Source organism: Taeniopygia guttata, chromosome 5 (assembly GCF_048771995.1).
Source record: "Taeniopygia guttata chromosome 5, bTaeGut7.mat, whole genome shotgun sequence".
NCBI lineage: Eukaryota > Metazoa > Chordata > Aves > Passeriformes > Estrildidae > Taeniopygia > Taeniopygia guttata.
In genome coordinates this window covers 12,004,044-12,029,637 of record NC_133030.1, presented here as the reverse complement: position 1 = coordinate 12,029,637, position 25,594 = coordinate 12,004,044, and the positions used below count along the sequence as shown (strand labels likewise).

Genomic DNA, 25,594 nt, shown 5'->3' with positions numbered 1-25,594 from the left:
GGGTGGGAAGGAGCCTAGATGTCCTCCCCACCCTACCTACTTCCCTGCCTCATCCCATCCATCCAAAAAGCACTCCTGGGACAAAAGTCCCCTTTGGTGAGCACTGGCTCTGGAACTGGGCACTCCAAGCACTTCCAGCCCCTTGCTGTGGAAGGAGCAGCAGGGCAGCTCCAGGGATTCTGGCTCCATGAATCAATCTACCTTATAGCCAGAGCCTTTTCTGTTTGAATCCAGCTCTGCTCCTGTCAGTCCATGTGCATTCAGGCTTGGGAAAGGAAGAAGGAAGGAGTGGAATAGGTGCAGCTCTGCTGGTGAGGGGAGGGTCAAAGCTCCCACACTGACAGAGCCCCTGGGGAACCATCCCCTCCCTCACCCTTCCCAAATCAAGCCAGCTCCTGCTCAAGACAGGCTAGCCCACTGATCCTGCCACAACAGGATCCAGAGCTGAGCCTGGGCTTCCTTTTCCCATTAAGAAAAAAAAAAAAGATGAGGAGGCATTAGCCACTGCTTAAACTGTCCAGGGAGATATTTCCAACAGCAGGAAGAAGATTCTGGCTCAGGCTAATATGAATGCACAGGAATTGTTGAAAGAAAAGGAATTGCAGATAATTAAGACAGGATAGATAAATACATAAATATAGTAAATATATTTTAAAAAAGCATTACAAAAACATTAGCCCCTCAGTGTAATTAAAAAAACCTGATCTTTCCTACAGTAATTTCCAAGCTTCCTTCTACAAGAGAATATTCTAAGTGAATAGGAAATGAGGCAGACTAGGAACTGGCTCTGGTTGCAGATTAGTAACTGATTTCTGCAAGCAAAAGGAACACCAAGGTATGGGAAAGGAGACACACCCAGTGAGTGCAGGACATCATTAAACAACTTTATTTCTGTACAAGAGAAGAATCAAATGTTAAAATTGTAAATACAGGGAAAGTAGAACACAGCCTCTAGAAACCACCTTGGCTCAGCTCTGGAAGGTTCAGGAGGGGCCGGGCGGGGAGTGCCACACGGCCGAGCTCGTGCGCTTGAAGTAGCGGGGTTTGTTCTTGTAGAAGATGTCCTCCAGCTTGGGGCTGGGGATGGCCCCGAACAGCGCGTCCAGGTCAGGGGGGTTGTAGTACTGGTGCACAATGGCCTGCTGGAGCTGCGCCCCTGTGGGAACAACACCCAGCTGCAGCCCCTGCCTGCAGGACCGGCACTGCCCTGCCCCTCTGAGAGCCCACCGGCTGTGCAGGAGGGGTGGGACACATCCCACAGCCCGCTTCTCCTCAGGAGCTGGGGCTGTGCCCCCTTTCCTCTCAGAGGACTCTGGTTTCACCTCAGCTCAACAGGAAGCAGTGCTGATCCTGTCAGCACCCAGAGCTGGGGGCTGAAAGAGGTGCATACACTCCTGGACTGCACTTTGGGATGGCTCCAAGCAAAGCTGGAAAGCTCCAGGGCAGGAGGGAAAGGAAGCCAGCCCAGAGCTGGCACCTACCATTAGCCCAAGCAGGGATGGGCTTCCGAGGGTTGCTCTCATCATCTGTGGAGTCATCACTGTTCAGATCCAGCCCGTAGCTGTTCTCATTGGATGGGGGAGATCCTGGTCCTTGAGCATCCTTCAGGGACCCGAGGCAGGATGTGGAGAGGGATTTCTGAAACCACACAGAGAGCAGTGATGAGCAAGGGGAGCAGCACTACCATGCCTGGGATGGCCACCAGAGCCCCAAAGCACTCAAAGCCTGAACCAACACAAAACTGTCAGGGGGCTCCGTGCCTTGACACTTCTTCTTAATACTCCCTCCCCTCCTGTTTTCTGTGGAAAAACCTGGAAAGGCACACTGTACATGTCCCAGCACCCAACTCTCTACCTAAACTTTGGTTTTCCCTCACTGGAGCTCTGACATAACCAGGACAGCGCCCGCAGCCTCACAACAGATTCCTGGTAGAGACAGCACTGCATCCGAGCTCCGAGCAGCTTTTCCTGCCGCTCTGCCCATGGAAGAAGCCTCCACATCTGCAGCTGGCACAAGCCTGGCTGCCCAGGGCCGCTCCCACCGGGCCGTCGCCTCAGGACCTGCTGCCCTCCCGTGGCCGCTTCCAGCATCTTTTCCGCCTCCAACCACTTGTTTTTTCCAGCGGCTTCCCTGTGCCCAGCGCTGCGGTGGCTCTGAGCCGCGGGAGCTAAGCAGCCACAGCGGGCGGGGGCCACCCGAGGGTTGTGCCGGGGCCAGGGCTCACCTTGACGGCTTTGTTCGGCCATGTCCCAGGGGCGGCTGGTGGAATGGGCTTTTTCTCCTCTCTCGGCTGCTGCTGACCGTCAGCCTCCTGTAAGACACAGGAATTAAGTCACTCCTCACTCACACAGAATAGACTCTGACACAGAGCTGTGCTCTCGGCAGCTCTGGCAACATCCAGCCCCTCAGTGCTTCTGTGGCTTCTTCTGCAGAAATAACCCCAAATCCAACACTGTCAGATATAGCCACTCGTGTTTCTGCTTAGGTCCAGCCTGGCTCTCTGGAGCCCACACTCACTCTCTCTGCTTGGAGCCAGATGTTAAGAGCTGGGAAAAAGGATTCTGGTGGCTCATATCTTTTCCCCAGCCCAGGCTCAAGAGGCAGCTCTTCGGGACTTTGTTTCCCCTAATAAAGAGAAAAAAAATTAACTGCTGAAGTTCCTTTTAAACCCAAATAATTTCTCCTGGAGTTTCCCCTCCTGTGCTGCTCAGTCATTTTCTCCTGCCTGGAAAAGCTTTGCCAGACTCATTCTGGCCTTGCTGCTGGCAGTACAGGAAGGATTCAGACCTTAAATTAAATTTATACAGCACAAAAGAGTCCAAGTGCCAGGGACTGAGGGAAGGAGTGCAGCAGGAGCCCACACAGGAGGAAGAATTGATCCTGAAGAGGAAGAACCATTTGGGGCATTGATTTTTCACTAATGAAGCAATGAATTTAAAAGTAGAGAATGAAAGCAAATGTTAGTGTTATATTTCAAGACCAACAACCCTGACTTAAAGCCCTGATGTTTTTTGTGTGAGTGCAAATGAAGCGACGCAGAACCACGTGGCACCTGAGGTTTGGGGGTCACATCCTTTGGGCAGAATGAGGAAATGTGGCAGTAGAACATTAATAAATCTCTAAATTCTACATTGGTTTCATGACCAGTGAATGCTCTTTGAGGTGCTCTTCCAAGTGCCATTTCATGACTGTCACCATACCATGACAGGGCTGAGGCTCACCTGTAAGCCAGGGAACCCCCAGCCCTTGGCTTGCTCCTGCAAAGTACCTCTGTACAATAACAATCGTTAGTTTTATTGTACTTGATCCTCTAAACAACATCCCAGCAACACAGCACTTGGAAAGCACCTGATCCTGAGCCTAGCCTGTGTGCTGTATGTAGAAAAGCTGTTCCCAGAACACTCCAACCCTACCTTGGTGGCCTTGCCAGCCAATGCTGCTGGCTCCTGTTCTCCTTTGAGGGGCTTCTCCTTCCCTTGCTGCTTGGGATACCTGGGGGGAAAGAAAGAATTTAGAGGGGGAAGCATGCCCATCTGTCCCTCACCCTCTCACAGCCTCCTGCTCCTGCCTCCCCAGATCCCAGGTGCAACATCACATTTACATCATATCTACTACTTCCCCCCAGACGTGGCCAATTCCCTGCTCCAGGACAGGCACCAGCTCACACCTCTCCTTTGCTTGTCCCAGCTGTTTCTGCTCCAGAAGGTTCTTCAGTTCCAAAACTGTTTTCCCTCTTTCCTTCACTTCATCCTCTCTTCTTTTCTGTAGTGGTTCTTGCTGCTCATGTTCCTCCTGAAGAAACAAGAGGAAAACCCTGTAAGGCTCCAGCAGTTGCAGTGTTCCTCCCTTGTGTCCCAACCCAACATCAGCTGCCTGGACAGAGATCTGGCAGTGCAGACCCCAAAAATCCCTGCAGAAGCAGGCAGAGACCTGACCCTGTCCCACCAGCCACACCAATACAGCAGGTCCCTGCTGTCCCTGCCCTTTTCCATGTGCAGGAGGGTCCCAAGTTGCTCTTACCCCTTTCAGGGCTTTCTGTTTCCGTGCCTCCGCTTCCCAGTGTTTCTTGGACCCTTTTCTCTTGCTCCGCTCCTCTGCCACCTTCTCTTCCCTCACCTGTGAGATGTGCAACTGGGAAAGCCACCCCTATCAGTCCCACTGCTCCAAGGACACACTTCACAGCCTTGGAGGAAGTCTGGAGGTGGGATAGCCCAGATCATAAAAGAGACTGAGGACCCAGCAGTGGGTGTGCATTTGTCCACTCGGGGTTTGGGAAGTGCTGAAAGGAACATGACTCCTTGTTTCCCAAAGCTGACCTTTCCAAAGGTCCCTTCAGTCCAGCCCAAAATGAGCAGCCAGGTCTCACCCAGAGGCTGCTCAGGCTCTGGGCCCTCAGGCACAGCTCCCTCAGCTCTTTCACAGCCATAACACAGCAGCAGCACTGGCATGCGGCCACCAGCCCAGTCTGCCCCCACAAAAAGGGCCAGGTCAGGCTCTGAAACCCAAACCTGACCCAAATGCACCCCCTACTGAGTCACACACTCCAGTCCAAGCACATGGGCCAGGTGAGGCTGTCACCTGCAGGGCTGTGCCCAGGGCAGGCAGGGGCTGCCACATTCCCTAAACGCAGAGCAGCGTAAACAGGGCCTGTCCCAACAGGAATGTGCAGAGGGATGGAGAACAAAAGGCTCCCTGTGTCAGAAGGAATTCTGGCATGCATGGACCTTGCCAGCACCCTGCTCACACCTCCTGGTCTCACAGCTCTTGGAGAGGCCCAAAGCCCACTCAGCCTTCTCACCTTCTCATCACTTTGCAGGATCTTCTGCTCCATCCGCTTTTTCTTCTTTTCCTCCATCTGTTCTGCACGCTCTCGAGCCTGCAGGGCCTTCCTCAGGCGCTCTTCCCTCTTCCTGGGCACCGCGTGGGCAAGAGGGGCCCATCAGCCCCGCCTGCTCCCAAAGTGCTCATTCCAAGTGGGAAGCACAAGGCAAGCCTGTGCTGACCAAGGAAAGAGGAGGGGGAAAGGGGCCCAACTCACTGCTTCATTTCTGCCTGACGCTGTCTCTTCTCCTCCTCCACTTTCTTCTTCCTCTGTTCCTCAGCCTCCTGCTTCTTACGGAGGTTCTCCAGCCTCTGCCTCTCCTTCTCCTGAAGGGAGAAGAGTTCAGCCTGTACCAGGTGCTGAGGGCTCTGCCTCCCCTCAGGCAGCCTGGTACACACAGTCACTGTTGGAGTCGGGATGGGGAGACAACACATATTTGGCAACAGTGATTATCCAACATAAGCAGAGGTACAGAAGGAAAAACCTCAGTCCTTCAGCTGCAGAGAAGATATTTAGAAAAGAACAGCATAGCCTTGCCAGGAGCCAGGAACACGGTGGAGGAAGCACAGTGCAGCCTGGCTCAGAGGCCAGAAGCTCCCAGCAGAACACACCTGCAAAGAGATCCTGTCACCTCACCACTGGTGTGGCCAGAAGGCTCATGGACATTGGTGTGAAGCGAGAGTGTGCTCAGCGTGTCAGCCCCACAGATAAGGTGTCATACTTACAACAAAGTCTCCCTGCAGAGAAAGGGCATAAAAAAGATAATTAAAGGTTTGGAAGTAACACCAGAACTCCCCTTCCCAGCACATGCAGCCCATTCTCCTCTCACCCCTCAGATGTAACACACCTTCAGGTGGGGCCGGGTGGGAGTGTTGCGCTTGATGAAGTCCTTGATGCCACCCCCTTGTCCCTGCAGGAAGTTCTTCAGTGGCCTGACAGCCTGAGGGCAGAGAGGGAGGGAGCTCAGGGCTTGCCTGGGACAGGGGACACAGGGCTGTGGCACCACTCACCTTGCTGGCTGGAGAGGGGGATGATGGAGTCTGGTTTGCCAAGGTCTTGTGCTTCTCATCCAAAGGGGAAAGGGTCCTGACCCCCATCTGCTGCCTCTGCCACAGGACACCCAGGGCTTGCTTGCAGCCTTTCATCCTGGTGGCATTAGCAGGGGAGACATGAGGTGGCTGTCACACTCTCCAGAAGGATTTACTGGCTATTACATCTTTCTCCCAAAACCTCCCCAGCAACACACAGTGAGGAGACACATCAGGTATTCCAGGAGTCAGGTCAGGTATTCCAGACACTCACACAGACAAAAATAACCAGGTCAGTCACTTGCACCTCAGGAGCCCTTGAAGTCACCTCCCAGCTCTGAGCTAACTATGCTAGGGCACCTCTGCTGATTTGTGCAGGACCTCAGGTGCTCCTCCTCATGCCAGAGCCAGTCCCAGACCCAAAGAAGGCTCCAAGAGCCACAAGGGACTTCCAAGACACAGGATCTGACCAAAGTACATTTCAGAGCTACTGGACGTTTGGAGAGGAAGGCAGGGAAAAACCCCCCACCCCTTTTTAGCATAAATGACTTAAAATGCTAAACCTGAGTCCTTCCACACCCCTGGCCCATCCCCACTCCTTGCACTGTCTCCTACCACATGCGAGAGGAACTCTCCAGGGGCTTGGCACAGGGGGGTTGTTCCTGGCTCTTCTGGGGTTCACTCTTGGGATTTACATGGCTTCCTGTGGAGAAACCTGCAATCAGTGCCACGTGTGAGGCATCCAACTCCCTCCAGGGACTCTTTCCTCCATTCCAGCTCCAGCTGCTTGTCACATCCTCCAGTTCACAGGGAACAAAAAGCAACCTAACTCCTCCTTCTTCAGAGGCACAGAAAATAATCAGGACCTCTACATTTTCACGTAACACAACCCCAGAGAGAAAGGACATGACACTCTGGAAGACTCCAGCTCCAGGAGCTCCTTCCCAAATGTCCCCAACTCACTTGTTGCACAGACTGAAGCTGTTCAGGGCGCTGTTTGTCTCACAGCTTGGACACATTTACAGGTCCTTGCCCACCTAATTGATGTCTCACCTCTTCAGGAGGTCCAAACTTTCCCTGGAAAACTTTCTTGATTGGTCAGAAGTGGTTCCGTTTCAACACAAACCCCTTATTTCCCAGGAATGCCCCCACTGAACCCAAGGTCTGTGTGTTCTGAGAGTTTCATGCAAGGAAAGCAAGACCACCTGCAAGTTACCTGCAGTATTCCCTGCCTGCTGCTCCAGAGGGGACAGGTGCTGTGCAGGAGGGCTGGCAGCTTGGGGACTTGTGCTTGGAACAAGGACATCTCCAGGAGCCTGCAGGGAAAGAGGACAAGCATTCCTTTAGCACAGCTGCTCCAAAGAACAAGGCTGCCCTGGAAAAGCCAGCTGCTTGTTCAGGTGGGGTCTGCTTCCCTCCCAGTGAGGGCTGTGCTGGCTCATTCTGGGACATTGGCCACATCCCTGCATCCAGTGACAACCTCAGCAAAGGTGCTGACTCAGCAGGAAGGCATCCACACAGTTCCTTGGAACTCACCTTTTCCCTCAGGGCATTTGGCTCCAGCTCAGGCCTGTGAAGGAAAAGGTGATTTAATAATTTACATTCTCTCTGAAGGAAAAAGTTACAGGTGATGGAAGCAGCATTTGGGACTCCAAGGAAGGTGCAGGCTCCTAAGCACATCCAGAGGCTGTTCCAGCCAAGCATATCAAGGCTGGGCTGCAAGTTCCTCTGAGGGACTGTCCCACTGTGCTGCTGAACACCCCATAACCACCTTGGGCCCCAGTAGCAGGAAAGGAGGGGACTCTGACAGCCTTGGGCTGTCCCTTCCCCAGAGCAGACCTGACTGGCCACCAGCATTGCCAGGCTAGTGGCAGCCAGGAACCCCAGGACACAGCACCACCCGTCCCAGTGAAGGACTTAATCTCACTGTGCCTGAACAGCACAACCCAAAATCTCATCCAGCCCCAGGTGATAGCAGCACCTGAGCAGGCCCTGACAAATTTGTGACAGAAAAGCCACCCAGAGAGTGTCCTCACAGGGAATGCTGGGATCCCTTCCCACCTGCCTTACACAGTATCCTCACCTTGTGCTGCTGGTCACATCTTCTTCCACAAAAGCCTCCAAGGAGCTCTGACCTGGAAAGGAAAGCCCAAGTGGAGCTGGGAATTTCACTCCCAGGCTCCCCACAGCCCCAGGGTGCACATGGAAGAGCTCAGGCTTCCTCCCAGGAACATGGATTGCTCTGCTATCCCCACCAGCACCACACCTCCCTCAAGTGCCATCGAATCTGGAGTGGGCTGGGAAGGCAGAGCACTGAGGCAGCAGCTCTGCTGCCTGCAGCCTGCTCCAGCTGCCTGTGTCACAGCCAGCATTCCCAGGCCATTGGCTGCAGCTCCTGCCTCCCTGCACGCTCTGGTGCAGGGATCCAGGGGGTTTGGGCTGATTCCAGCCTCATTCCACCCCCCCATCACACCCCTTCGCTCCAAGTGTTATAACAAATGCCTGGATACAGCGTGACTCAAGGCTGACAAAGCTGAATTCCAGAGCCTCCATGCTCCACCACAGCCTGTTTGCCTGCAGCAGCAATGGTTTTGGAAAGCCCAAGCAGCCAAACCCTGTCAGGAGTAGCAGGAATAGCTGATACAAGGGATGCAGATACTGGGAATAGCCTGGGCTCCATGACCCCTGCTCCTCTGGTGACACAGCTAGTTTGAGTCTCTTCTCTCCTTGCCCAAAAAGCATTTGAGCTCCTCTGCTCATTGAAGCCTAACTTCGGGGCTGCACTTTCAGCCTTATTGATTTTTTGGAGAGCTGGCAGATGCCATAAATTCAAGCCCTTCCCCAGGGAATGCAGCAGTCTCTCCCGATCCAAAGGCACATGTGCCTGGAGCCAGCCCGGCCACACTCTCCCTTCCACAATTGTGCTTTTCCCCCCTTCCCAACCTGTGTACCCCAACTCCACCTGCCCCCCAGCTCTCCCCTGCTGCAGCAACACCCTGGCTTGAAGCTGCACCCCAGGAGCCCACAAGGACAGGAGACCTGGGGGAGCTGGAGGCAGGGACAAGGCACTCCACAGTGCTCCATTCCCACATGGAAGCAGTGCAGGGACTCACAGCTCACTCTGCTGGAGGCCGAGGAGGATTCTCCCGACGCTGCCTTCCTGGCCCTGCTGATGGACCTCCGGGTCATGTTCTCCCTCCTGCTGGCCAGGGAGCACTTTTTGGCCAGGGAAGCCCTATAGCTCCTGTGGGGGGCACCCAGGCCGCTCCGGCGGTGTGTCCTCGACTTCCGTGTCACACTTTTACTGGGGGAGTCCTGGAAGAGCAGTGTCTCGAGGCTTTGAGGACATCCATCTCCTTGGAGTGCAGCAGGATCACCATTCTGAGTGGCCTTGGGAGTGGAGGTGCTGGCTCTCCTGGGGTCCTGCTCCCCATCCCTTCCTAGCTGTTCAGCCGGGATCCCAGAGACATTCTGGAGCTTGGCTGTGTCCACCTCAGGCAGCTGCTCCCCCAAAACTGCTGGAGGGGCTGCATCACCCCCGGCAGCAGGCTGGGGACACGCCTGGCAGTCCAGATCTGCCAGAGAAACATGTGCTTCCTCAGGCTGCGCCCCGGGCAGAGCTGGGAGCTGGGGTGTGATGCCAGCCTGAGATCCAGGAGCACAGCTGGGCACGGATACATCCTGCCCCTCACAGCCAGGGCTCCGGGGCTGCTCCTGGCTCATGCACTGCTGGGAGCTCAGGCTGGAAGACTGCAGCTTGACACCACTCCTCCTTCTGGATAACCTTAAAGGAAAAGAATTTTGAAGGAAATGATGAAGGAGTCATCCATTCCCAAATAAGTTTTGGAGGGAAAAGCAGACTGTGTAAAAGTGAAGCTGCTGCTGCTTCTCCACTCCACTGTTCCCCCTCACAGCCCATCCTGTCCCTGGGGAGAGGCACATGGACACAGCCCAGATGGGAGTTCACACACAAGGGCTGTGCCACACAGAGCCCAGGCTGGGTATCCAGAGTCGAGTGCGGAGAAGTGGCAGTGGGAAAGGTGTATTTAAGCCTACATCAAGATCTGGGCTTAAACCTCACCCTGGGAGCAGCACATGGCACCTACAGAGGGACAGGCCTGGCTGCATCAGCAGCTCTTCCCAAAGCAAGTTTAAATGAGGGAAAACACCAGCAGGAGTTAGCAGGGCTGCTCCCCTGGACAAGGTGTGACCTGAGCACCTGGAGAAGGGCCAGAGCTCTCCCCGCTGGGATCCGCAGTGCTGCTTTTCCTGCTCTCCCTTGCACACTCACCAACCTCCCACGCTCCTGCTGTTCCTGCTGCTCTCCCCACCTTCCATGTCTGCTTCCTGAGTCTCCCACCTCTAACTCTTCCTCCTGTGGGCTTTTCACCACAATTAGCACGATTTTAGTGCCCTAACACACCAACGGATCAGATTTGGGCAGCTTTAAAAGTGGGGCGGGTTCTAAGCAAATAACTTGGAATTTCCACTCCAGTCCCTCCATAAACCCTTGGAGTCTCCCTGCCTGCCAACCAAGACATGGTGCTTAGACATCCTTTTCCCAAGTTTTCTAGGCTCTGACACAGAGGCTTAGGGAGCGAACACCAGGAGCAGCAACCTCAGGCCAAAAGCCAAACCCAGTGAGACAACACCCAAATGTAAACAGACAAGAAAATAGAGTGTTTATTATTCTTTAACTATAATCAGAAAAAAAAAATAGTGAAGGCAGGCAGCCAGCTTTATCCCAAACTCTCACCAGAATCAAACAGTGAGCAATCCCAGTTATTCCTTTGATAACTCAGGGAATGCAGGCACTCTTTTGTTTCATCCAAACACCATGAGGCAGAGCCAGAGCAAGCTGACCCACCTACCTCCTCCTGCTCAGCTCCTTGTTTTCCTCCCTCATCCAGGACGACTGCCTTTTCCTGAGCTTCCTCCTCTGTGACGGCGTTTTGGGCAAGAGCATGGGCTCATCCCTGAAGCTGCTGTGAGGCAGAAGAGCACAGATCGCTGCCCCCACTGCCCACACCAACCCTCCCACACGCAGCTGGTGTGGCACAGAGTCCCCTCAGGACAGCCCTTACCTCTTGAGCATCCTCATGCCCTGCTCCTCCACCTCCCGCAGCCAGGCCAGGTGCTTGAAGTAGGCATCAGAGAGGAAGCGGGACAGCCTCTGCCCACACACCTGCAGCAGCTGCTGGGGACCCTCCGCCATTGCCATGCCTGGAACATAGAGGGAGAGCACAAGGCTGGGGGACAGCCAGGACACCCCCGAATGTGGGAAAGAGAGACCGGGGAGTATGAAGACAGGCCGGGGCACAAGTGTTGGGGGAACCCCTCCCAAGCTCCCCGAACCCTCCAGAGCACTCACCCACTGCCCGACCAGCCCTGCCCACCCTGCCGCCGCCGCCTCGTCCGCTGACCGCACCCTCACAGCACGGGCCAGCTCTTCCCGCCCCGAGTTTATCCCCGGCCTCCGCCAATCACAGCGCACACCTCCCGATCCCCGGGCTTCTATTGGTTGCTTTGCCTGTCCGTCATTCCCTAGTCATTAAAGGGAACGGCCTGTGGCCCCGCCTCCTCAAGCCCCGCCTTCTGAGCCGAGTCCTCCAGGAGCATAGAGACGGGCAAGCAGAGCGGCGCCGAGTGCGAGCCCTTCCCTGGGCAGCCAATGGGAAGGGCGGGCCGTGGGGGGCGGCGGGCGGCGATTGGCTGTGGCGGGGGGCGGGGCCGCGTTTGAACGGCGTGCCGCGCGCGCGCGGCCGTTGGCGCTGGAGCGATGGCGGCGGGGGCGGCCGCGGCGGCCATGGGGCCTGCGGCGGTCGCGGCGCGCACCATGGAGCTGCCCTCCGAAGGCCAGCGGCGTCTGGCCCAGTTCCTACGGCAGGTGGACGAGACCGATATGGTGTGGCTGGATGAGATCTACGAGGAGGCGGTCAAGATGTTTGTCAGGTACCAGCATCCCGCTCCCCGCTAGGCCCCGGCCCCTACCGGCCGCCCTTCGTGTTGATCCTGCCTTGATCTCCCCTTCCTCTCTAGCAACTACAACGAGGAGCTCGAGCTGATGCCCAAGACGCCGTCGCAGAAAAAACGGCAGCGGAGGAAGCGGCTGTCGGCCTTGCAGGAAGAGCAGGAGTCCGGCAGGAAGCGGTGAGGGGCAGGGGGAGCGGGCATCGGGGAGCCCCGTTCGGGACGGCCTGCGGAAAGGGGGAGCGCAGAGGGTGTCCTCGGGGCCTGGAGAAGGGAGGGAGCCCGTGGGAGGCTGTACAGACCTGCTGCCAAGGGTACAAGGAAACACTGCCCTCCATGGAGCATGTCCTGGCTATGCATTCCTTTGTCCGGGGGGAGTTCTCCTTCCTTCGTCCCTCTGGTGTTAAAGGTCTGGTCAGACCCTGTGTCTGGGGTACTCTCGGCCGAAAAACATTGGATTTCGAGTCTCACGAGAAGTGCTTTTATTATTGCCTGATTCTATGTCCCCGTGTCTCTGTCTGTTATCTTACTGCTTTAAAATCATTACGTCTCTCAATTACTGTCTGTATTAGCTGCTCTGTGCAGCTCTGTCTCCTGGGCCCATCCCAGGTGTTTTGGCTCCGTGCCTGTGTGTGCACGGAAGGACTGGGGGCTGGTCCCGATTCCTGTTCCCATCTCACCTGCTGTTCCTGTGATCAGCCTCTCCAGGAGGAGGAACGGCAGCAGCAGACCTGTGCGATCTTCTCTGCAACTCCAGAACAAAGAAAACCTGGAACTCAGCAGGGCCGAGGCCAAGGAAGATTCTCCACCGCAGCGGGTGACACGATCCCGGGCTGCAGCCACTGCCAGAACCTCCAGGGTGGTTCCTGAGACCCCTACTGCCCTGCAGGCAGCAGGGAAGGATCCCTGGGTGGAAGCAAACCACGTTGGTACCGTAGTGCCTCTCCAGAGGAGCAGAGCAAAGCCGGCAGAGCTGCTCCCCACGAGCTCAGGGAATGGCTCTCCAAAGGAACACAGTGCTCCCAAATCGCCGCTGGTGCCCACAGCCCCTGAGCTGGTGGTGCCCTGTACTCCCGAGGCCAGCCAGGCTGTGGCCGAGTCACAGACAGCGAGGGCAGCCAATGTCACCGTCGTCCTGAGCCCAGAGGCTGGACTGAAGGAGGAGGGTTGCTCCCCACGGGAACACAACCGGGCTCAGGAGCCCTCCCAGCCCCTGAACAACAGCCCAGGGACTCCGACCGGCTCCCGGCTCAGCCGCCGCTCTGTGCGCCGGAGCCTGATGGGGAAAGCCTCCCTGAGCCGCAGAACCTCCCTGGCAGAGAAATACTCCCTGGCCAGCAAGAGGGAGAGCATGATCTGGGCATCCACCGCCAGGGCAGCGGGCAAGAAGAGGGCGACTCGGAAGAGATCTGTGTCCTGGAGCTCTGTGGATGGTGAGTTCGGGTGTCATGGGGGGGGATTCTGCTTTCTGGGTCTTCAGTGTGGGGGTGGCAGCTGAGCTTCCCAGGCTGCAATTCCTCATGGAAGTCCTCTCTGGCTTTCTAGAGCCCCCTGTGAACATAGGAACCCAGGTGACTGAATTCAGCCTTGTAAATCATCTGGGAGATCATCCTCAGTGTCTCCATTTCAACATAGCTTTAATCATTGCTGATTTGCTGGGAAAATTGTTAATGCTGGAATCCCAGGATGGTTTGGGTTGGAAGGACCCTAAAGATTATCCAGGTTGCTCCAAGCCCCATCTAACCTGGCCTTGGACACTTCCAGAAATGGGGCAGCCACAGCTCCTCTAGGCTGCTGGTCTTCCCAGATTCTGTGGGAACAGCTGGCAAAGTTGAGAAGGATTTGGGGATCCAAAAGAGGTGATGGATTCTCTTAAAGCCCTGCCTGCTTCCTTCAAGGTGAAATTCCCATTAGTTCCCTTCTCCTTAGCTGGATCTGGCTGCTGGTTCTAGAGTTTGTTTGAGAAGGGAATTTCAAGGCTGGACTTTGTAGATTAAAATTCTCCCACAATTTTACAAGTGGTGGCAGAGGCAGATTTAGGCTAGGACAATCTCATCTAAACTGCTGGAATTATTAAACAAACAACCTGGAGAGAGACTCTTCATCAGAAACTGGAGTGACAGGACAAGGTGAAATGGGTTCAAACTGGAAAAGGGGAAATTTAAATGGGATATATGGAAAGGATTCCTCTGGTTGAGGGAAGCCAGGTCCTGGCACGTGTTAATGGAGAAGCTGTGGCTGCCCCACCCCTGGAAGTGTCCAAGGCCAGGTTGGACAGGGCTTGGAGCAATCAGGGCCAGTGCAAGGTGTCCCTGTTCAAGGCAGGGGATGGGACTGGATGAGCTTTAAGGTCTCTTCCCATCCCAACCAGTCTATGGTTGTTCATGGCAGGTTCTGGCTGAGCCAGAGCTCCTGAGCTCAGTGCAGCAGAACCAGTTGGAATGCTGGTTTGGGAAGCAGCATTCCCACTGTAAATAAGGCTGGCTCTAACTGCTGTTGATGTCCAGTCAGGTCCCTGCAGGTAAGCCCAAGGCCCATTAATGCCAGCTCATGGAATATCACCCTGAACTCATCCATAATTGAAAACTGCTTTCCTGCACTGGAACTGCTGGCCATGTTTCTGCAGTGCCACCTGGGTGTGCTCCTGTGCCCCACCCTGCCCCAGGGCAGGACAAACCCCTCTGCAGTGTCTGGAGCTCCTTGTCCCAGCAGATCCTTGGCTACACCCCAGCCTTACAGCTCAGGTGTGTTTCTTCCTCTCCCATAGCCTCCAGCTCCATAAGTGCACCAGAGGATGAGGAAACCGTTGTCAAAACTGGGTGAGAATGCTTTCAATTATTTATTTATTTATTCATCCTCATTACCCTGCTTGCAGGACCTTTTCACTGCTGTTCTTGATGTAAAATCTAAGTGGCTCCCCAGTTTCCTGAGTTTTGCTAAGCACAGCCCCTTTTGTCTTTCTTTTTTTTTTTTTCCCTAGGCCTCCTCCTGGACCCTCCACCCCCCCCAAGCTGGTAAGACTTGGACAGGGATTAAAAGCATTTGTGCCTGTGTGGGTTTGGGAGAAAAATGTGTGGAATTACACCTCACTGGGAAATCTGGGAGCTCTGGCTGTAGATTGTCAGACTTTGTAACGTGTCCCCAGAGCAGTGAGTGAGGAAGGCACAGAGCCCATCCGAGCCTCTGTGGTTCTTGTACTCAGGCTAGGGAAAGTTTTAATCACAACATTTCAGAACCAGCAAAAGCAGCAAAGTTTTCTCTGAGAAATGAGCACGTGTGACCCATGGCTTTGGGGGCTTTGTTCTGTCAGAAGGGTGTTACAGGCTCAGATGCTTGCCAAGATTCTCTGACTTTCCTCTGTCTTTTACTAAATCTGTTGAAATTGTTGCACACCACCCTGGTCTTGACCTCAGGGTTGAGTCCTGCTTGGCTCTTCCTTTTTAACCTCTTGCTAGAGATTACTGTGTGAAGATTCAGTCCCCAGTCTTTAGAGATAAAAAAACCCAAAAACTTATAGTTCAGGGAAGTTTGGTTTAGCTGGTGTCATGGTTTGCATGCTGTATTTTTAAAGCTTCTTCTGACCTTTTGGTCAGTCCTGCAGGTAATTCAACTCTTGTTAGTTTGGACAAACTTGGAAATTTGTGACTATTACTGAGGTCAACACCTTTCCCTCCACAATCCTCACTGAGGAAGTAATCCTGGGATCATGTCAGTGTTTTGTCCAGAATAAATTTCAATGAGCAGAGCCTGAATTAATGGAGCAGACCAGTGACCTGAAGCACTTGTGAAAACAAGGAGAACTGTTGTGAGTGTGCAGAAACTCAAAAAAAAGTCAGTTTTTCTAGGCCCTGCAGAAGTAACTGGGGAGGATGCATTCTCCATCAATCCCTTTTCTTCTCTTCCCAGTGCAGCACTGTGAAGTGCTGACCAGGAGGTAATGCTGGTGCTGGTAGGAGAGAGCAATTCCAGAACCACAACCTATTATCCCAGCAGAGCCTAAGTGCAGAGGCAGAGCAGCGATGGGTATCCCATAACAAACAGATAAATCATGGAAATGAGCTATTTGCCTGCTGTCTCCAGGCTCCCCACTCATCACTGCTCAGGGAAATGGGCACACTGGCTCTGGCCAGAGCTCCAGCAGCACAGATTTACAGCTTGGAAGGCTCCTGGCCTTAATAGTTGATGAGCTGGTTGAGTTTAAGCAGCGGAGATGCTCGTGTTAATGTCCCTGCCTCTCCTGATGATGCAGCATCCAGGGCTGTGCCAAGAGGGGGTTTGGCATTCCCTGATAACGCTGCTGACCGTACCCGTGTCAGAACCACCCCACAGTCTGAACCAGGAACGGTTTCCATGTGTGATTGTCCCGAAATCCCTTTGCTTTTCCCACAGGATTTCCAAAACCCTCGGATGTCCCTTCGCTCCCACACAGTCAGCAAACACAAGCAGCCCCAGGAGCCAAACAGCAGTGGTAATTCCAGAGGGTTTTGGGGCAGCACTTTGGGAAGTTATCATTTTGGGAGGCTGGCTGGGAAGCTGGAAAGATTGTCTGGTTAATTTGAGAGCTCAGCTTGAAAGATTAATTAATGTTTGATGAGCAGGGATTTGTTTCAGACAATTAGCAGTGAGAAAACTCTGTGCTGGAGTTATTTCCATCCTGGCAAGCACATGGAGATGGTTATAATGAGGCTGGAGGGTTGTGGGAGGCCCAGTTGAGCTCTGTTGCTGAAGCTGTGCAGAACCCAGACAACTCTGGGCAGCTCTGCTTTGTCTGGAGTTTCCATGTGGGAACGGTGCCATGTGAGCCAGGTCCTGCCATGCCCACTCATGCAGGTGGTTTTGCTGTTCGGTAAGCTGCTGCATCCCTTCTCTGCTGTCAAAATTGTGTTGGGATTTTTCCTGCTAGAACTTACTGTGTAACTGTTCTTTTTCAGAAAACAACTTAAATAAGAACGGGGAGACCCTGGAGCCACCCCAGAGTGCCAGGTATGTCCTGGTTGGAAGTGTCTTGGGCAGGCTGTGGTCCTGTTCCAAACAGGTTCAGTGGTGGGATGTTGTTCACTGGCCTTCAGTGTTTGTGAAACTTCTGCAAATAAGTTTTCCCTGCCTCCATGACTCTATTATTTATTTTTTATTTTCTATTGCATTAGGATTTTATTTATTGGCTAGCTGTGCATGCACGATCTTGGAATCACAGACTGATTTGGGTTGAAAGGGACATTAAAGCCCATCCAGTGCCATCTCCTGCCCTAGGCAAGGACACTTTCAGCTATCCCAGGTTGCTCCAAGCCCCAGCCAATCTGTCCATAGACACTTCCAGGCATGGGGCAGCCACAGCTTCTCTGGGCAACCTGTGCCAGGGCCTCCCCACACTGGAATCTCTGTTAAGCCCGGGGTAGTTTATGGCCCTTTCCAGCCCTGACTTGGAGGCACGAGGAGGATTTGCCCAGTGTGATGGCCTGTGCTTCTCACAGGAGGAAGCCGAGCTACAAGAGAGCCGTGGATGAGCGCTACGACCACCAGCAGGCAGAGGAGGGAGGGCTGTCTCCTCTCAGGAAGAAGACCCCATCCCCAGTCCTCCCAGCCAGCAGGGTGAGGTCCTTGTAACCCTGGAATGCCTCACCAAGACCCTTTTTTACCCACCCCCCCTCACACTTTACTGTTCCTCCCCCAGGTGGTGCGTCCGTTCAAAACGTTCCTGCACACTGTGCAGAAGAACCAGCTCCTCATGACACCGAGCTCTGTGGGGAGGAACGGAGTCATAAAATCCTTCATCAGGTACAACACCCCTCTCCAGGCTGATCCCAAGGTAAGAGGGGGCTCTGCTCTAAGCCAGTACACGGTGGTTTCATTAAGTGCCTAACTTAAAGCGCAGCTATGAGAGGAGCTTTGCAACCCATTTGAAACTGAGTGATTTGAAACGCTCTGTTTGCACTTAAATAAATAGAATTGGGGTTAGTCAGCTTCCTGAAGAATTCCAGTTTGAACTCCAAGCTTTATTCCTGCATCATTCCCCCGTGTTATTGGCAGGTAACCGTCAGAGATGAAAACTGGGAAGCAGAAATCGAGTGGATTGTGAATGTTGAGTTGTATTGATGACTGAAGCCAGGTCTCCTTTTCTCAGGTCTGGCCTGATCCCAGGTCTCCTTTCTAGGACTTCTCTCATGAGTGAGATTGAGCAAATACATCTTAAATTCAGACTCTTGAGTTTTTTGCAAACCCTTGAGGCAGGAGGAAACATGAGGCTGTTCTGGATGTGTGGCCAATCAGACAACTGCTGGTGTCCAGAGGGAGCAGGCATTGGTATCACTGATGGATCCTGCTGGGACCAGCAGCACACCTTGGCTGGCTGCAGGCAGGTGCTTCTGCACTACCCCAGGGAGCTTTCCAAGGCCCTGGTTTTCCAAGCCAGGAGCAGTCTGCGAGGGAGGGATTTGAGAGCTGGTTCTAGACAAGGGGTGTAGCTTCCTGGATTCACTCAGAGCCACGCTGGAAGCCGTGTGCCAAACAGGAATTGCTCATATTCCTGATACCCAACAACTCACCTGAAAAGTAGGCACCTCTGGGGCTGGTTTCCCCTTGCAGGAGAGCTGAGAGGGAGAAAGAGGAGGGCAGGATGCAGGAATTGGTATTCCTGCATTTAGCAGCCTAATGGCAGAGCTTCCTAGAGCTGTGCTCAGAGGCTGGCTGTGCTCCAGCAGGTCAGGGAAGGCCATTGGGAAGCAGTGAAGGATTCCAGCTTCAATCTCGCTGGGCCCCTGATGATGTTAGTGTCAGTGCTACAAAGGAGTTAATAGGGTGGAAAAGAGTCTTGTGGCTAGAGAGTGCTTCTGCTGCTGCTGTCAGTTCATGGAATGTTTTAGATTTCATTCCAGTGCAGGCAGCTCCCCCTCGGGAGCTTTTCCATGTGGGAGCTAAACATAACTAAATAGCAGCAGAGCAGTAAGATATAATTGTTAGTTTCATATTAACCAGTTTGGATGCTGACAGTACCAAGCATTTACAGCATGGAGCCAAGTGTAAGGGATTCCCTTGAATAATGCCCGTGCTTTAATGATCTGTGGCTTTGTGCTGAGACCAGGCCTGCTTTGGCATGGAGCGGGTTGATGTTAGTCCATTTGCTGTGGTTGTGGTGGTGGCTGGATCTTGCTCCCCTGGCTGAGAGCATGCCTAGACTGGGTCAGGAAAATGAGGAGAAAGCCCCTGGTTCTGTCTGGCACATGGATGTGGTTGCGTGCCGGAGCAAGCTGGGAGCTCTCGGAGTGCTCGTGGTTCACCACCAGACCGAGCCTCGTGGGAGGCGCAGGCGCCAGTGGGAGCTCAAGGTGTTTCCTGGAGCACCATCTGTCCCCGCGCTCGCCGCAGGAAGCGGGAGCTGTGCCAGGCATTAGCGCTGCTTGGTGGTTCCTTTGCACCAAATGAGAGCACGGGGCTGGCTGCCCGCAGTCCCTGAGGATGCTGCTGGGCTTCCAGAGCTGATGCTCCTGTTTCAACACTCCACTTTCTCCTCTTGCTCCCTGAGATTCACACCAGTGTTTTCCTTGCCTATGTCCATTCATGACCAGGTCAGGAGCTCTGCTCCAGGTCTGTCACCATCTCATATTCCTGCCTGCAGCTCCTTGCTGTCACCTCTGGGTCATTGCCCAGAGCAGCTGAGGTGGGAAAGAGCGCTGGCCACTGGGTGCAATGACATTCAATTCCCCTCAGGAAAAGGAGAGGCAGAAGCTGGAGACTCTGCGGAAGAAGCAAGAAGCTGAGCTGCTGAGAAGGCAAAAGGTGGAGGAGGAGAAGAAACGGCGACTCGGAGAGGCGAAGCTGTAAGTAGATGTGGTCACACTGCTCTTGGCCACCTGTAGGTTCCTGTGTCCAGGTGTTTTATCTTGCAGGAACCATGCAAGCAGCAGAAACTCCTGTGGACACAGACAGTGTTTGTCCTTGGGGTATCCCTGGAATGCTGATACAAAGCCTTGACTGTCCTTGCTGCCCATGATGCAGCTTTTTGTCTTGAGTCCTCACTTTCTGACAGAGCTTAAACATGGCTGGTGCTTAAATGAATGGGGGATTTGGGCCATTGAATTTCCTGCTGTGCCTTTTTGGCCTTGTGCTGAGCTGAGGGGAGCTCACCTGGCTGGAACACGGTGGTGAGCCGGGCTGTGTCCTCAGGAAGCGCGAGGAACGCCTGCGCAAGGTGCTGCAAGCCCGGGAACGGGCAGAGGAGATTGAGAAGGAGAGGAAGAGGAAGATCGAGCAGAAGATTGCGCTGCTTGATGAGAAGACCGAGAAGGTACAGCCCCTGCAGAGTTTATTTGGGACAATCAGTAGCCACTGAAGCAGCTGGCACCACACAGATGTGCTGTCTGGAAAAAGGGGCATGGAGGCTGATTGGATTCTGGAGGCTGAACCAAAGAGTAGATGAATAAAGAACTTTCCAGAGCCTTGATGATCCTGAGGGACAGCCTTTCTCTGGCTACAGCAAATGGCAGCTGAACCCCTGTTTTTCCATAATCATGAATCTAAATGGGCTTTATTAATGCTCTGGTAGATGGGAGAAGGACTTGCAGTAGATAAAGGTGGCCTAATGGCCCCAAGGTTTTATTTGCTGCTTCTTCCAGCTGAGTAATAGCTGGACAGAGGAAAGCAAACATCCTTCTTCCAGAGCCTTCCTCAGATTCCAGTCTTCCAGGCAATTTGTGCAGAGGCCTAGTGGTCATTTGTCTGCTTTAATTATCCCCAGCTGCCTGTCTGATTGTATGGCTCTGAGGTTATATTCCAATGGCTTTGTGGGACTGGATGTGTAAACCGCAGGATGGGGTCAGCTCTTTCTGGAAGGATGCAGTAAAAGGTCATTGCCCTAAATTTGACCTTTTTAAAACCGAGCACAGGCTCCCTTGATTGCTGAGAGAAAAGGAGGGAGGGTGTGCCCTGTGAGGGGTCCTGCTGTGCTGTCCTACCTGAGATTGGGTCTGTGTGTGCTCCTTCCAGGTGCGGGAAGAAAGGCTGGCAGAGGAGAAGATCAAGAAGAGAGTGGCTGCCAGGAAGATGGAGGAAGCTGAGGCCCGGCGCAGACAAGAGGAGGAGGCGAGGAGACAAAGAGCTCTGCAGCAGGTGAGTGTGTGAGCCTGTTCTGCAGGCTGAGCTGGACAGGAAATCCACCTGCCTTGAGCACTGGGAATTTACCCCCAGGATGTTTCCCTGCCGTGTAGCGGTGGGGATTTGGGTCAAGTGAGAGGTTCCTGGTGCTTCCCCTGGAGCCTGCTCCTGTCAGGTGAGTGAGTCCTGCCTGGGCTTACAGGAGGAGGAGGAACGGCGGCGCAGGGAACTGATGCAGAAGAAGAGGGAAGAGGAGCAGGAGCGTGCCCGTAAGATCGCTGAGCAGAGGCAGGCAGAACAGGAGCGGGAGAGACAGTTGGCTGCAGAGAGAGAACTGGAGAGGAAGAGAGAGCAGGAGCGGATCCAGGCAGAAAAGTAAGGCAAAACCCCATTTATGTACCAAATTCTGAGGTGGGATTGAAATGCAGAGCAGAGGGCAGGAGTGGAAGGCTGGAGCAGCAGGGAGCTGCAGTGACCTGGCAGCACAGCTCTGGACTGTTGCTGGTGCTGAGCTGCCAAGAAGGAGCTCAGGGATGTCAGGAGTGTGGTGGGGAGTGCCTGAAGAGCTGTGAGCGAGGGCGGGGGCCTGGTGTGGTTCTGGGAGTGAGGGCCTGTGCTGTGGTTCCCAGGCTCCGGGAGCAGCAGGAGAAGGCTGCCCGCCTGCAGAAGGAAGAAGCCAAGGAGCGGCTCCGGATGGAGATGGAGAAGAAGGAGGTAAGTGATTGATTTTTGCAAAGGGATAGAGCCACACAGTCTGGCCTCAGCAGCTGTTGGAGCAGCTCAGCTGGGACACTGCGGGAAGCCCTGAAGACCTACTGGGGCACTTCTGAGCAGGAAGTCAGACCTGTGTGACACAGTTATGGCACCATGGGGAGACTTGGCCTCTAAAAATACTGTTTACTAGTCTAGAAAGAGACCAAGATTAGTAGCACAGACTTCTGCAGGCGGTCAGCTGGTTTTTGGCTTTTATAGCCCCAAGATAAAGTCAGCAGCAAGTTTTCCAAGGTGGGAGGCCCTGGCTTTGTCAGGGAAAGGCAGCTGATGCTCCGGCATAGGGGTCAGTGTGTTTGTGCCCTTCTGAGGAAGCTGCACCACGTCCCAGGTGCTCCTCAGCAGTATGAGGAACAGCTATAATGAGGTGCTTGAATATTTTGCATGCCACAAAGATGGATGGATGGATTGGCAGTGTAGTCCCCAAGGGTAATCCCGTGGGTGTCGCTTGGCAGAAGGAACAGCAGATGCTGGCGGAGAAGAAGAGTCAAGAGGAAGAGCAGAAGAAACTATCAGAGGAGCAAAAGGCTAAAGAAAATGCCCGGGCACCACTTCTGGAGAACAAAGAGGTAACTGGGGATAGGTCCTTAAGGGTGACAGCAGAGTTTAGTCTCAGCACTGACCAACTCTTGCCTCAGGCAGTTCCACCCTCTGCTTTTATCTGTCTTTTGAATAACACAGGAATTCTTTAAATTCTGGTATCTGGGGTTGACTCCATGCATATTTCAATGATAGAGGGAAGGAAGCAGGAGGGATTGGACAGGGTTCCTGGCTGTGGATGAAACAGCAGCTGTTGGAGCTGTCTGAAGTGCCTCTTAAATACCGGAACGACCTCAGGGGCAGAAAGTGCTGAAAGTTTTATTTCGGGTCAAATTTGGGAACAGCCACAAGGTGTCAGCAGAGCCTGTGGAATGGTGGTGGTTTGCCGGGGAGAGTCCTGAGGGTGTGTGTTCTTGTCCTGAACATTGACAACAAACACATGGCTCTTGTCTCCTTGCAATGCTCAGAATCTTAATCTTTAAGTGCAGGACCAGTGGGTGGGAGTTAATGTCACTGGACACAGAGCCATGAATGGGAGTCTCTGCTGGGGAAGGACAACTGTGTCCAACTCTCCAGAGACTCATTTACGGATTGAAAATAGAATTTCTGCTGTAAATTTCAAGTTAAAAAAACATGAAATTTGCAGTAGAAGGTTTTCTCCTGCCCTTACACTTTCTTCCCATGCAGCTCCCATTAGCGTGAGCTCGATTTGGCTGAGCTGGTGGGCAGGTTCTCTGTACAGCAATTAGCAGTTTTATATCATTAATCAAGCCCAGCAGTTGGGTTGCAGAGTGTTTAGGGCATGTGACTCTGCTCCAGTGACATAAAACCTGCAGTTAAGCTTGGCTTGGCTGGAGTGGAGCTCTGTTCTATAGGACCTGTTTGATTAATCTACTGCTGTGCGCTCATGGCACAGATGGCAAATTAATCAGCCTAATTAAATAGGGGAAGGCCATGCACAGCCATCATTGGGTCACAGCTTTGGAACTTGGGTCAAGCTCTTGGGTCCAAACTTGAGAACTGCCAGACTCGGGGTTTGCTATGAGGTGACAGAGCAGGAGATGAGGACGAGCTGGCCCTGCTGTAGCTTGGAGCCTGATGATGCTGCTGCATCCAACACCCATGGAATGTATCTCCCTTCTAGAATTCCCCGGCCTGCAACTCGTATGAGATGACTCCACAGAGCAGGAAGGAATTCAAGGTGCCTTTAGCAAACTCCAATGACTATGGGATGGACCTGAACAGCGACGACTCGACAGATGACGAGAGCCAGCCACGCAAGCCCGTCCCTGCCTGGGCCACTGGTATGTGTGTGGGGGTTGATGTGTGTGTCCAGGACCTCCAGCAGACTGTGGGAGCTGATGTGGGGTTTTGCCCAGTTTCTCCTGCCTGGAGGAGTTTAAAGTACTCTAGCATGAAGTGAGTACTGCTGTGTCTAAGACTGGACGGGCTTGGAGCAACCTGGGATAGTAGAAGGTGTCCCTGCCCATGGCAGGGTGTTGGAACTTAAATGAGTTTTAAAATCCCTTCCTACCCAAACCATTCCATGATTCTATGTGGAATATGGAATCAGGGGCTCCTCCACCACTTGGGGATCTTGTCACAATGTGATGAGGGACAAATACACTGCTAAGCTGCTTTGGAGTGGTGAAACATGAGCAGAGCGGGGACACGCCGCATACAACAGCATACACGGCAATCCCAATTAACAAAATTAACACAAGCCTCATCTGTTCCTGCAGGGAATCAGCTCAGCCAGGCTGTGATCCGACAGTACTACAACCCCCCTGACCTGGACGCGCTGTTCGGGGCCATCCCCAGCCCCAAGCTGGAGGACATCTTCTACAAGAACAAACCCCGCTACTTCAAGCGCACGAGCTCGGCCGTGTGGCACTCCCCGCCCACCGTGGCGGCCAAGCCAGCCCTGGGGCTGCCCTGTGGCCTCAAGAAGCCCTGAGGTGAGCGCAGGTGTGCAGCAGGTGTGCCTTCCTGTCTCCAGGTGAGGAAGGAATCGCTCTTCACTTTAAGTATTTAGGTTCTAGCATTGAAAAAATGGCAGCTTTTCCTGGGTTCCTGTGCCTCGGTTTGCGGGGCTGGTTTCTGTCAGGCCAAGCCATGAGGTGCTGCCCCAGGAAGCGCCTCTCTCGTACCCTTAGCTTGGAGCTGGCATGGACTCAGACCTTCAGCGGGTGAGGGATGCCAACCGAAGCTGTGGGATCCCCCGCTCTCTGTCACACAGGCCTGGCAGGCCCTGCCATTCATCACTTGTACGTCTGTGCTGCCCTCGAGGCCTGTGGCAGCCAGGGACCACTGCGCCAGGGCACAGTCCGGCCTGCTTCACTACTCTTCTCAGGAAGGTGTTCCCAGGTGTGCGCTTCATCTCCTGCAATCCCAAAGGGATTTGTTGCTCTGTTCCCCACCTGTGTGGTGGTGTCCATCAGCTGGGCACGGCTGATGTTGGCACAGCTGGGGCAGGAACACCATGAGGGTCTCAGTGATGTTCCGCCAGCTGTGGAGAGAAGTGACCAAGGTGTGACATGCCCCTAAGGACCCGCAAGTGTGTGAGCCAGCTCTAGGCCTTGAAAGGAGAAACTCTGCAAGGGTTTTGGCAGATTTTTTTTTGTTTCTCAGTGAAATTCCATCTGTGAGGCCAGATGGGATTTGAGAGGATGTTTTAACCTTAATCCCTCTTGTTCACCCTCAGCTGTGGCTCAGCATCAGCTCGTTGTCTCTCAGCCTGTTTAGCACTTCCTGTTCAGTGAGCCACTGCTAACCGGACTCTGGCCAACCCAATTTCATTGAACCAAAAATTCCAGCTCAGCCTTCCCATTCCAGGAGTCCGTGGTGGTTTAGTCATTCCTTCTGCACCCAGCCCAGCCCTGTAAAACCCTTGTAGATACTGTGCTTTGTGTGAGGGGACATGATCCTGTCTGTGTGTCTGTAGCCAACACACTGCCAACAAATGCTCTTCAAAAGAAACAAAATATTAAATACAAAAGGTTTTGTATTTAAATACACTGGTGTCTGTATGCTGGGGCTGCTCTGTATGTGCAGATCTGTATCTGTGGAGAGTCTGTGCTGCTGGGGTTGCTCTGTAGATGCAGGCCTGGCTATTGCTGTCTGTAGCCATGGAGTACCTGTGTGTCCATTGCCTGTCCTGTGCATCCAGGTCTGTATCCGCGTGACCGCGATTTCTTGTACAAAAGCTTCTGAGTTGGCCAAACACTGTTGGATAAAATGAATTTAATAATTTCTGGGCTCCTCACAGCTTTTTCTTACAGAAATTGAGGGTTTGGAGTCTTGTCTCTTTTGTGACGATTTCTCAAAGCAAGAATGTCCTGTCTGGGGAGAACAGATCTCCAGTGCAAAATGTGTG

At 53.6% G+C, this 25,594-nt stretch overlaps 2 protein-coding genes across 3 annotated transcripts; one reads left to right on the top strand and one right to left on the bottom strand.

Moving 5' to 3' along the window:
* Window positions 1–863: 863 nt before the first annotated feature.
* LOC100232561 (inner centromere protein A) lies at window positions 864–11,301 on the bottom strand. 2 transcript variants are annotated; one of them, XM_030273640.4, is made up of 20 exons: window positions 11,222–11,301; window positions 10,935–11,073; window positions 10,722–10,835; window positions 8,964–9,634; window positions 7,934–7,985; window positions 7,387–7,420; window positions 7,067–7,166; window positions 6,466–6,553; window positions 5,833–5,968; window positions 5,670–5,762; window positions 5,548–5,559; window positions 5,039–5,148; window positions 4,799–4,910; window positions 4,021–4,116; window positions 3,668–3,792; window positions 3,414–3,492; window positions 2,518–2,625; window positions 2,225–2,311; window positions 1,482–1,638; window positions 864–1,156 (listed from the first exon to the last, which is right to left on the bottom strand). In XM_030273640.4, exons 2-20 carry the CDS (start codon window positions 11,069–11,071, stop codon window positions 984–986), a joined length of 2,484 nt encoding a protein of 827 aa, XP_030129500.4. In that variant the 5' UTR covers window positions 11,072–11,073; window positions 11,222–11,301; the 3' UTR covers window positions 864–983. The 2 variants fall into 2 exon arrangements, with proteins under 2 accessions (XP_030129500.4, XP_072785680.1); XM_072929579.1 differs by lacking the exon at window positions 11,222–11,301 and having other exon boundaries at window positions 4,021–4,131; window positions 6,466–6,565; window positions 10,935–11,141.
* A 285-nt stretch (window positions 11,302–11,586) lies between these two features.
* Window positions 11,587–25,470, top strand: INCENP (inner centromere protein). The gene is made up of 17 exons (XM_030273629.4): window positions 11,587–11,802; window positions 11,890–12,000; window positions 12,520–13,253; window positions 14,588–14,639; window positions 14,801–14,834; window positions 16,210–16,288; window positions 16,752–16,803; window positions 17,292–17,409; window positions 17,492–17,626; window positions 19,525–19,634; window positions 19,981–20,101; window positions 20,800–20,922; window positions 21,110–21,282; window positions 21,537–21,621; window positions 22,134–22,247; window positions 23,363–23,522; window positions 23,961–25,470. Exons 1-17 carry the CDS (start codon window positions 11,630–11,632, stop codon window positions 24,173–24,175), a joined length of 2,589 nt encoding a protein of 862 aa, XP_030129489.4. The 5' UTR covers window positions 11,587–11,629; the 3' UTR covers window positions 24,176–25,470.
* Window positions 25,471–25,594: the final 124 nt, after the last annotated feature.

What these genes read in the sequence shown, in the direction of transcription:
- LOC100232561 (XM_072929579.1), bottom strand. Translation starts at nt 11,071, where the DNA reads ATGGCAATGGCGGAGGGTCCCCAGCAGCTGCTGCAGGTGTGTGGGCAG. An exon ending in GGCATGAGGATGCTCAAGAG is followed by an intron (nt 10,836 to 10,934) that starts GTAAGGGCTGTC and finishes TCTGCCTCACAG; the next exon opens with CAGCTTCAGGGATGAGCCCA. An exon ending in GATGTGACCAGCAGCACAAG is followed by an intron (nt 7,421 to 7,933) that starts GTGAGGATACTG and finishes TTTCCTTCACAG; the next exon opens with GCCTGAGCTGGAGCCAAATG.
- INCENP (XM_030273629.4), top strand. Translation starts at nt 11,630, where the DNA reads ATGGCGGCGGGGGCGGCCGCGGCGGCCATGGGGCCTGCGGCGGTCGCG. An exon ending in GAAACCGTTGTCAAAACTGG is followed by an intron (nt 14,640 to 14,800) that starts GTGAGAATGCTT and finishes TTTTTTCCCTAG; the next exon opens with GCCTCCTCCTGGACCCTCCA. An exon ending in TTGATGAGAAGACCGAGAAG is followed by an intron (nt 20,102 to 20,799) that starts GTACAGCCCCTG and finishes TGCTCCTTCCAG; the next exon opens with GTGCGGGAAGAAAGGCTGGC.